The sequence below is a fragment of the Salmo trutta genome, chromosome 23 (assembly GCF_901001165.1).
Source record: "Salmo trutta chromosome 23, fSalTru1.1, whole genome shotgun sequence".
NCBI lineage: Eukaryota > Metazoa > Chordata > Actinopteri > Salmoniformes > Salmonidae > Salmo > Salmo trutta.
The window spans coordinates 20,878,225-20,889,985 of record NC_042979.1 but is presented as its reverse complement, the minus strand read 5'-3'; the positions used below and the strand labels follow the sequence as shown (position 1 = coordinate 20,889,985).

General features: G+C 45.4%; 1 protein-coding gene across 14 annotated transcripts in view; it reads left to right on the top strand.

Annotated features, from left to right (window-relative positions):
* dnm1a (dynamin 1a) overlaps positions 1 to 11,646 on the top strand; it is an 83,278-nt gene extending 71,632 nt beyond the window's left edge. For 8 of the 14 annotated variants that reach the window (XM_029709398.1, XM_029709396.1, XM_029709387.1 and 5 more), the window contains 6 exons: positions 304 to 415; positions 617 to 631; positions 2,576 to 2,752; positions 3,419 to 3,660; positions 4,620 to 4,817; positions 8,837 to 11,646. In XM_029709398.1, the coding sequence (XP_029565258.1) occupies positions 304 to 415; positions 617 to 631; positions 2,576 to 2,752; positions 3,419 to 3,660; positions 4,620 to 4,817; positions 8,837 to 8,867 (775 nt within the window). In that variant the 3' untranslated portion in view covers positions 8,868 to 11,646. Of the gene's footprint in view, positions 1 to 303; positions 416 to 616; positions 632 to 2,575; positions 2,753 to 3,418; positions 3,661 to 4,619; positions 4,818 to 7,459; positions 7,497 to 8,836 lie in introns of all 14 variants that reach the window. The other 6 variants (XM_029709399.1, XM_029709400.1, XM_029709391.1 and 3 more) reach the window with 4 other exon arrangements.
* The last annotated feature ends 115 nt before the right edge of the window (positions 11,647 to 11,761 follow it).

Genomic DNA, 11,761 nt, shown 5'->3' with positions numbered 1-11,761 from the left:
CTCTGCATCTCTGCTGGGTAAAAGATTCAGAACATTTAGTTATTGCTTGATTTTCTAGTCTACCAACCCTGCCATCAGGCATGCCAGCTAAGATAGTTAAACAAGCTAGCTACTCTAACTTGATAGGCTGAAATGGCTTCTTGGTAGCTCGTTATGAGGTTGGAAGATTGGGAACCCATTTGGGCTAGCTAAAGACAACTTCATAAAATTGCTATTATTATTTGTATTATTTTATTTTGATGCCTCTGCACACACACACATACACACACACACACACTCAGAGTTGCCCCTCTGCTTCCACAGAAATGTATATAAGGACTATCGTCAGCTGGAGTTGGCCTGCGAGAGTCAGGAGGAGATAGATGGGTGGAAGGCCTCCTTCCTTAGAGCTGGAGTGTATCCTGAACGTGTCACGGTACGACGCACACACACACACATTTAGTCATTAACTCCACCAGTCCATAACATGTTGTTGATTGTGATGATGGTTTGCTCTCACTGCACTAGTAGAGTCAGTCATTTCATGTTTAACACCATCTCTCTCTTCCTGTCCCTCTCTTTCTCCCTCTGTCATTCTTTTTCTCTGTATGTCCTTTGTTGCTGTTGGACCCAATAGGAGAAGGAGGGAAAGGTATGTGCTTTGTGTCGTGATGTCTATTCCAACTCTTCACCCCTTTTACACAGTTTTCTCTAGAGCTTTGCTCAAGCTACAGATGTAGGATCGTAACTTGATCACTCTTTTGTTGCTGAGAATTTTCCTGCACAGCAGGAAATTAAAACTTGTAGTGTATTTGCCCTAGCAAACAATGCATCAACCCCTACAAAACTTGTCCATTAATTATAATCCACATAATAATTCACATTTCCTGTTGGTGCAGGATTATTTTCCTGCTGTAGCAAACTTGCTCAAATTAAGATTCTACATCTGTAGTGTTGGCAATTTAATTTGATACTGAACTCTGATTGGCTCTGATGATTTATACAGCGCTGCGCCGCCTCTCTCGTCTCGCCTCATTGGCTGTTTCTAATCAACAGCCCAGTCGTTCATCATTCGAACCAGGCCAGGAAGTTCAAATGTCACTCTCATTAGGGTTCTGCCATAGCTGTATAGTACAACCATCTGATTGGAATTGGCTAACCAAATAAAGGAATTAGCATTGGGGCATGAGCCAAGAGAAAGTGGTAGAAAAAGAGACATGTCGTCTTCAATGGCTCCCCACAGTGATTTCACAGTCTACACAAACAGAGCTCCGGAGCTCCGTTTGCGTTGCGTTCCAAAAATTCAGCCACACAAAAGTACATAGAACTACGTAGAGAGCTACACAAATTAAGCTCTGTCGGATCTGTTAGGGATCCGTTGCGTCGACTGTGTGGAGCCCTGGCTCAGTGTGAAAGTATTTCTTTATACTGACAGTTTAGGAGTGCTATATAGTGGATGTTATTCATGATCTGTGATATTGAGGATTGTTTCACTACTTGTTGTGATTACAGAGCTCAGAGGTGTCATGCCCAAATGGGGCACATGGGCACGTGCCTCCTCAGATTTTTCCTGTAAAAAAAAAGTACCTATACTGTATATATATTATATACAGTACCAGTCAAAAGTTTGGACACACCTACTCATTCAAGGGTTTTTCTTTTATTTTTTACTATTTTCTACATTGTAGAAATAACCAATATGGAATCATGTAATAAGCAAAAAAAAAATCAAAAAATATATTTTATATTTGAGATTCTTCAAAGTAGCCACCCTTTGCCTTGATGACAGCTTTGCACACTTGCCATTTTCTCAACCAGCTTCACCTGGAATGCTTTTCCAACAGTCTTGAAGGAGTTCCCACATATGCTGAGCACTTGTTGGCTGTTTTTCTTCACTCTGCGGTCCAACTCATCCCAAACCATCTCAATTGGGTTGAGGTCGGGTGATTGTGGAGGCCAGGTCATCTGATGCAGCACACAATCACTCTCCTTCTTGGTCAAATAGCCCTTACACAGCCTGGAGGTCTGTTGAGTCATTGTCCTGTTGAAAGCAAATGATAGTTCCACTAACTGCAAACCAGATGAGATGGCATATCACTGCAGAATGCTGTGGTAGCCATGCTGGTTAAGTGTGCCTTGAATTCTAAATAAATCACAGTATCACCAGCAGTAGGAACCAGACAGCTCAAAAGGAAGGCTTGGATATATCTTTTTTTACAAAGAATAAAGCATAATGATTATGCTTCTAGATTGAAGGAAAAAGCTGTTTCAGGTATTTGAAAAATGCTAAATTCTCCAACTTATGGACCTAGCCCCCATCAGGAACCCCTCCTCTAGCCATCCTCACATACTTTGTGCTTCCTCAGATTTTTTGGGGTGCATGAGCCCTGAGAGGGCTCCATCTTTCTCCACTCAATTCTTTCTCTCACCATTATTTTTCTCTTTCTATTTCTCCATGTTCCTCTCCTTTTGCATCTCCCTCTTTCTCCCCCTTCTCCCTGTCTCCATCTCATTCTCCCCCTCTTTCCCTCTTCCTCTCCCTGTCCACCTCTCTTCCCTGTCCTCTAACCCCCTCCTCCCTGGTGTTGTCCCCCAGCAGAGTGACAGTGGAGACGGAGAGAACGGCTCAGATAACCTCATGCACTCCATGGACCCCCAGCTGGAGAGGCAGGTGGAGACCATCCGTAACCTGGTGGACTCCTACATGGCCATCGTCAACAAGACCATCAGGGACCTCATGCCCAAGACCATCATGTACCTCATGATCAACAATGTGAGTCCCAATCCCCATTGGTCACTTCGGGCTAGTGGTGTCAAAGTAATCTCCTGGAGGGCCAGCTGATTTTCATCATCGTCTTTTAATCTGTGTCTGATTGGTTTAGACTTCAGAAACCAGCAGTCCTGTGGAATCTCTAGCCAATCAGCATCAAGAATGGATCAAATAAGGGCTTGATTCAATCAGATCCGCTTTAGCCAACATCCGCATTGCGGTTGTTTTGCTGGTGTCGGAGGTGGAACTGCGTTAGAGCTGTCAAATCCACAAGTAGTTCCCAGCATTACACCTAAAGCAGACATTGCCATTGGCTGCACGGAGTCTCATTAACAGAAATCCCACGCAGCCTTGTTTACAAGTTTGAACAGTGGAATGTGAGATGGAATCTACAGCTCCATTATGATGATAGAAACCCTCATTATTTACTTTCATGATCTTTCAATTTGAGCATCATTATTTCTATACAGCCTACACTTTCTCCTTCTGAACTTCGAACGCGAGTGGGACAAGTGTGGCCCCGACGCAGTACCACCTTCAACACCGCCAAAACATTCGCTATGCAGGTGTCTGTTATTGCCGGTTAACACTTGATCTGATTGAATAAGTGCAAAGAAGGAATAAAAACCTCTCATCACCACCGCAACTCTTCCCCAATCCTTCACACAGACCAAGGAGTTCATCAACGCAGAGCTGCTGGCCAACCTGTACCACTCTGGGGACCAGAACAGCCTGATGGAGGAGTCCCAGGAGCAGGCCCATCACCGCGATGAGATGCTCCGCATGTACCATGCCCTGAAGGAGGCCCTGAGCATCATCGGAGACATCAGCACCACCACCGTCACTACCGCCATGCCGCCACCCGTAGACGACTCCTGGCTGAGGCCGGGGGGAAACAACTCCGGGGGCAGGTATGAATGAAGGGAGAGCGGGAGGGTGGAGAAATGGGGGAGAGGGATGGAAGGAGGTAAATTGCTCTGGGGGTAGGTACGAATGAAGGGAGAGCGGGAGGGTGGGGAAATGGGGGAGAGGGATGGAAGGAGGTAAATTGGTCTGGGGGCAGGTACTGTACAAATGGAGGGAGAGCGGGAGGGTGGGGAAATGGGGGAGAGGGATGGAAGGAGGTAAATTGGTCTGGGGGCAGGTACTGTACAAATGGAGGGAGAGCGGGAGGGTGGGGAAATGGGGGAGAGGGATGGAAGGAGGTAAATTGGTCTGGGGGCAGGTACTGTACAAATGGAGGGAGAGCGGGAGGGTGGGGAAATGGGGGAGAGGGATGGAAGGAGGTAAATTGGTCTGGGGGCAGGTACTGTACAAATGGAGGGAGAGCGGGAGGGTGGGGAAATGGGGGAGAGGGATGGAAGGAGGTAAATTGGTCTGGGGCAGGTACTGTACAAATGGAGGGAGAGCGGGAGGGTGGGGAAATGGGGGAGAGGGATGGAAGGAGGTAAATTGGTCTGGGGGCAGGTACTGTACAAATGGAGGGAGAGCGGGAGGGTGGGGAAATGGGGGAGAGGGATGGAAGGAGGTAAATTGCTCTGGGGGAGGAACTGTACAAATGGAGGGAGAGCGGGAGGGTGGGGAAATTGAATAATAATAATATATGCCATTTAGCAGATGCTTTTATCCAAAGCGACTTAGTCATGCGTGCAGACATTTTATGTATGGATGGTCACGGGAGGAATAAGGGGATGGAGGGGGGAGGAATAGCGGAGGAGGACTGGATGATCAGTAATGTTTTTTCTTACCATGACCATGACACTCCTGAATGTTTCGTTATACTGTTGTTGTGGCCTCCCCTGCTGGTGTGTAAGAGAACTGACTGCCAATGCACTCTCTCCCTCTCTCCCTCTCCCCCTCCCCCTGTCAGGTCTCCAGCTGCCAGTCCCACTCCAAACAGAAGGGCTCCCCCAGGTCCTCCTGGTCGCCCTGTCTCCCGTGGCTCAGCCCCTGGCCTCCCTCCTGGTCCCCCTGTCCCCTCTCGCCCGGGGGCCTCCCCGGATCCTTTTGGTGGGCCACCACCATCAGTCCCCTTCAGGCCTAACCGTGCACCCCCCGGTGTGCCCAGGTGAGTGGAACCGGACCAAAAGTTACATCTCAACGCAAAAGTAACCAAGTCTATCAATGTATAACACTACAATAGGTCCTACAGGGAGACAGACACAAGCCAGAAAGGTTTTGTAAGTGATCCTATGAGAATGAGGACAAAGAAATGACATCCAAGCTGAAGTGTCAATGCTCTGTGTTGGTAAGGGGTATGTGAAGACTCCTGGAGGCTTGATGGAGGTAAATGAGAGTTGATAGACAGAGGATAGATCCATATAGATAGAGGATGTGCAGGTCCAGGAGATGATACTGGCTAGAGAACAGATGGGTGGTAGAGGTAGGACGGATGAGAGGCATGTCAGATTGATCCCCTCCAAAAGCCCACCCCTGTAGTTAAACAGTGCCACACACAAGATGACACACTGCTTACAGTGCATTCGGAAAGTATTCAGACCACTTGACTTTTTACACATTTTGTTACATTAGAGCCTTATTCTAAAATGGATTACAAAAAAAAAAATCCTCAGACATTTTTGCAAATGTATTAAAAATAAAAAACAGAAATACCTTATTTACATAAGTATTCAGACCCTTTGCTATGAGACTCAAAATTGAGCTCAGGTGCATCCTGTTTCCATTGATCATCCTTGAGATGTTTATACAACTTAATTGGTCCACCTGTGGGAAATTAAATTGATTGTGCAGGTCAGAGCAAAAACCAAGCCATGAGGTCGAAGGGATTGATCGTAGAGCTCCGAGACAGAATTGTGTCGAGGCACAGATCTGGAGAAGGGTACCAAAACATTTCTGCAGCATTAAAGGTCCCCATTCTTAAATGGAAGAAGTTTGGATCCAGCTAGACTCTTCCTAGAGCTGGTCGCCCGGCCAACCTGAGCAATCGAGGGAGAAGGGCCTTGGTCAGGGAGGTGACCAAGAACCCGATGGTCACTCTGACAGAGCTCCAGAGTTCCTCTGTGAAGTTTGAGAACCTTCCAGAAGGACAACCATCACTGCAGCACTCCAGAAATCAGGTCTTTATGGTAGAGTGGTCAGATGGAAGCCACTCCTCAGTAAAAGGCACCTAAAGGACTCAGACCATGATAAACAAGATTCTCTGGTCTGATGAAACCAAGATTTAACTCTTTGGCCTGAATGCCAAGCTTCACGTCTGGAGGAAACCTGGCACCATCCCTATGGTGAAGCATGGTGGTGGCAGCATCATGCTGTGGGGATGTTTGCGGCAGGGACTGGGCAACTAGTCTGGATCGAGGGAAAGATGAACGGAGCAAAGAACAGAGAGATCTTACATGAAAACCTGCTCCAGAGCGTTCAGGACCTCAGACTGGGGGCAAAGGTTCATCTTCCAACAGGACAACGACCCTAAGCACACAGCCAAGACAACGCAGGAGTGGCTTCGGGACAAATCTCTGAATGTCCTTGAGGGGCCCAGCCAGAGCCCAGACTTGAACCCAATCGAACATCTCTGGAGAGACCTGAAAATAGCTGTGCAGCGATGCTCCCCATCCAACCTGACAAAGCTTGAGAGGATCTGCAGAGAAGAATGGGAGAAACTCCCCAAATGCAGGTGTGCTAAGCTTGTAGCGTCCTACTCAAGAAGACCCGAGGCTGTAATCGCTTCCAAAGGTGCTTCAACAAAGTACTGAGTAAAGGGTCTGAATACTTATGTAAATGTGATTTTTCAGTTTTGTATTTTTTATACATTTGTGAAAATGTCTAAAAACCTGTTTTTGCTGTGTCATTATGGGGTATTGTGTGTAGATTGATGAGGGAAAAAATTGAATATGGCTGTAATGTAACAAAATGTGGAAAAGGTCAAGGGGTCTGAATACTTTCCGAAGGCACTGATATATATATATACATTTTTTTTTTACTTACATTGTTGTTTACTGACATGACTTACTGCCAAGAAGGTTTCTAGTATTATCTACTTACATTTCCTACACACTAATATAACCATACTTGTAAATACCTTAACAGCTTTAAGCACTTTTACCACTTTTTACTAGCAGTGGCCTTTGCTAGAATCTATAGTTTTGTAGTGGACGCCTATCCTATATGCCACTCTCTTAGTCTTTCTAGTTTAGGAATAGTGTCTCTTGTCTACTCTATCTCTCCATGTGGCAATAAACAGAGAGATAAAGACAAAGGGGAGAGTGGGAGGATAGAGAGAGAGAGACAGAGAATACGAGCGAGAGGTGAGGGGAGTTTATTTTTTTTAAGTTCTCTGTTTAACTGCGTCCGCACTGCTAACGTTTGCCTTGTGTTTGCCTGTGGTTGTAAGCTAATGGACACTGTACTGATCTGATGTGAACTCACGGTCAGGGCAGCAGCTTGCCTTACGGAGGGAGACACACACGTTGCCCGACACTGCTCTCGTTCACACATACCCTCAAACTTCCAAATAACACTTGCACAATGACTTTAAGCCATGTTGGAACCAATAACTCGAATTCAACCTCTAAATAATGGTCCAAATCTGATTGGTCCAGGGTGAGAGCAGAGCCTTGTCATGTGACGTGGGTCTCTCCTGCACTGTAACCTGTATGAGTTTGTTTGCACTCCTCTTTCTGTCCTTTCTGTCCTCCTCACCCTATCTCCTTCACCACACCTCTATCCCACAGTTGATTATGGTTCCTCTTTCAGAATCACTATCAGTGACCAATGAGGACTAACGCTTCTGGTACGTTTGGTACTACTCACCATCGTCATCATCCTCTTCCTCATGCTGCTTTCTCTTAGATCCCACCACCTCACTGCATGCCCCAATCCCTCTCTCCTTCTCTTTCATTTTTTTCTGTGCACTCCCTAATGCCTCGTTTTAGCACTGCACAGACAAACACACATGAGCACCCACAGCTCACAGTGTGTTAGTGTCACTGTGTGAGACGTGCTGGTTTTCTTATTGTCCACTGAAATCCTTGAAATGTTTTTGTTCTAGTTTGAGGTGTATATTTCAGTTGGGATAGGTTTGTGTTGAAAAAAGTCTGATGACTCCTCTAGATACGCATACACACATACACACGCAGGCATACACACACGCTCACGCACACACCTGACCAGAGCTACCCGTTAGGGGTCAGAAGTCAAAGGTGATGGGTTTGTGTCGGTGTTGTGTGTTGCCTTTTGACATCTCACCCATCCCCAGCCTTGACGTTTGGTGGCGTGACACTTTTCTGTTCTGTGTTTGTCCCGTCTAGATGTCCGCATAGGATTCATTAGAGGCTAGGGAAGCGGTCAGAAAGGTTATACTGTGCGTGGTAATAATGGATTGAAAAGGGTATGTCATGTCTATCCAACTAGCTATTCTGACAGTCATTATCTATGTTATGCTGCCACTCTGTCTCCTACAGTTGTAGTCTGCTTTTTAGCATTTATGCTATCTAGCTCCTCCTTTGATAGTGAAGTAAAGATAGCATAGCCTTGATGATCATAGCGGAACGACTATGGAGATTATAAAATGTGTCATATATCCTTTGTAGCAATTCTAATCACACATCTCTCACATGTTTTGCATGTAGATTGGGTTGAAAGAGGAGAATTTATGGATGATGATGTAGTGGAGCTTCACTGCTCTCTACTGGGCCCCAAAACAACTACTAGTCACACATGGAAACGTTATACTGTATATATATTCCCAGACAATCATTCATGAAGAGAATCAAATCTGCAGGAAAGATTTGTATGTTAGTGTGTTAGCTGTTTTGTCTGGCTGTCGTCTCCCACATTGTCCCATGCAGCTGTGAATGTGTGTGTATGCATGCGTGTGTTACCGGACCAGTGTGTGCCTGAGAGAGACTGCATAGAATGTAATGTTCAATAGGGGAGCTGAATGTGTAAGTATACTTGACTGGATGGTGTACAGTGATGTTTGGTATCATGCCTGTGAGGGGAGTGATACCCAGCCAGAATGACAGTCCTAACTTATCAATGTCTTCTTTTATATGCCTGTCTCTGTGTTTTGTCTGTGTCTGTTCATCTGTGTGTCTGTTCATCTGTGTGTACCCATGGTCCTCTTGGCAGCCGAAGACCCCCTCCCTCACCAACCCACTAAACTACTGAAGCCCCCCTCCCCTCCAACCCACCGCCTACCCCATGGCAGAGAGACCAAGGACTGCAGAGCAACCTACCTACCTAGACCTGACCTAGACCCTTCTTCCTCCTCTACTAAATGACAGGGTCACGTCACACACACGTACAAACCCACACCATACACACTGTATACCCCCAATACACAGAAAGGCATTCACCCTCCACTGCATATAAAGGTCAATTGTTGATTAGCATTACAATACATTTACACCTGTAAGTAGTCACACACTTAAATGGGCAGGGATATGCAGCAAATATGAATGAGATAGTTAAGAATGCTGTGCTGAAATATTTGTAGTTTCTCACCCTCCCCTTCGTATGGGTATTTCTCTTCCTCTCATATCTGAATGATTTCTTCTCTGATCATATTGGATTTGATAATGATATTTTTGTGCTGTGTTGATTCTCTATTTTATGTGTTGATTCTCTCTCGGGAGTAGATGCATTATCCATCTATCTAGCGAGGGGGAGTGGATCAGAAGGAATAACTGCATCTGAAAAACAGAGTTTTTTTTCTTGTCTTCTGCTATGATCGTCATGATCCATACTGGTCCCTAAAGTCACAGGCTAGGACACACCTGACATCGATGGGAAAGTAGGAAAAACACCTAGAGAAAATGTACATTTCATTACCAATACAGACTGTAATGCGTCAGAGTGTAATGTGGTATCTATCTCACTGCACTTATATTGTGTATTCTATTTATTATGATACGTTGATTAATGTGACCTTTTATATCTAATATCACAACAGTGACTCCTAGCCTCTGAGTTTGGGGAAATGTTCTCTCATTAGGTTTCACTTGTTCCTCCTTTGCTTAATCTGGCTTCATCATGTCTTCTTTTTCTATTTTCTTCCGCCTCTTTTCAATGAACAGCCGGCCATGCAAGGGTCGGCCCTCTCGCCCTGAGAGCCCCCTGCCTCCTTCTGACAACTAGAAGCCCCCCTTTTTTGCCCCTCGGGTCCCCTGACACCCCCCCACCCACCACTCAGCCCCTACACGGTGGTGGGTGAATCCCCACTGTCCTGCACACAAACACACCAATCAGAAACCTCAGCAGCTCTCCACAACAGCCTCCCTCTAAGCAACGGAGGAGACGGGGAGTGAGAGAAAGAGAGAGAAGAAATCGCCAACCCCTCTATCTCCCTGTGTCTATGTGCTATGCCCTTCTGTGGCCACTAGGCCATGTGTCACTGTGAAGGCCCACTTATGGGTTGTGCTAACCACGATAATGTATTGTATTACTGTATCTGCATGCAATGACACAAGTTCAGGTGCTCAGACTAACTGTGATCTGGTGTATATCGGTGTAAACTCCTCCACAACCAGCTCCCCTAGGCACATGCTGCTTTCTGTGCTTCAACCTCTGTACCGATGCCTCGGGTGCTGGGGTGGTTGGTAACTCAAAGGTCTCCTGCTAAAAACTGTGGCCCAACATTGAACTAGAGTCGTCTGTTTCTCTTCTCCTCTCCCACTTGTCAATGAACCACTGCCCCACTAGTGAAAATCAGTATCATAGCGAGGCGGGATCTAAATTGAAAGTGCAGTATGTTCTTATTGGACAGCTTAATGAGAGCTGTCCACCAATCACACCAGACTCTGAGTAGATGCTCAGCCTGAGAGGAGGCGAGGAGACAGACAAGGCCCAAAGGGTGCGTCTCAATACTGTTGAATTGCATCATTTCTCCTTTCCTCAGAAGGAAAGTGGAAAAAAATAAGTTGTGTTCAAGAATTATATTTTAAAGTGTTGACCCAGCCCAGGATTAGGTTTTTGACTCTCAAAGCGTTTCCAAGACCACTGGCAGGAGAACCTCTGAGAAATATATTGAATATCATTGGAACTGTGTAATGAGCACTTTCAATTTTGGCATGATTTATCAGCTTTTTTCTTTCCTTTTTTCTTTCTTTCCTTTCTCAGTGGTCACGGGGGTGAGTGAGGACATCAGGTTTAAACCACTAACAACCCAATCAGTGATGGTCTATGCATAGAACCCTAAACACACACACGCCTGTACAGAACACGTCTCCCTCCCATGTTACTCATGCTTTCCCGTTGCTGTGTGAGAGATGTGTGGACTCGTCTGTGGTTTGTTGTATTATGACACTGTTGGTAATAAAAGTACATGTTGGGCATGACAACAGTAAAAACTAAACTTATTAGCATACCCACAAACCCATTTCAGTATCCATATTGTACTCACTTCATACAAACCCTCCCCTCCACAACACCCTGAAATCTTAGCAAAAGCAAATACATAACTTAAATATTTTCATTATTATTTAAGAGTAAATAGGACATATCTTACGTGTGCGATTGTGTATATTGTGTGGTGCATCTTATGGAAATTGTGCTTCCACTTGTCTACAGGTTAGTTGACAATGTATGAATACTGAATATTAAATTAGTATGAATAAGTGACTGAGTATGTGTACAATGAAACATTTAAACTAAAAACAAACTTGATAAGTGAAAGTTAAATGATATCCCTGTTGATGGATGTGTTGAGCATTGGAAGGTTGTTTGATGAGTAGCATGTAGAGGAGAATAATTTGTCCCTTGTTTCTCGGTCTCTGTCCCGTGAGAGGAAATGAGAGGAGGAGTGGAGACTGGGCAGAGTGAATGTGTGTATTCTATCCTGCTGTGACAACGTCGTCCTGTATCTTATCTTACTGCTGTGGGTGGCATGAGTCTGTCCAACAGGCTGCGCTTCGTCAACACATTAAAAGTCAGTGTACCAATATGGCCTGCTCGTCTTATTTTGTGGAAAATCAGGAATTGCACATTCAAAATAACATGTCTAATTCGTAGGGCATATTGAAGGTAGAAACTCAGAGGGAAACTGGCAAGGATCCA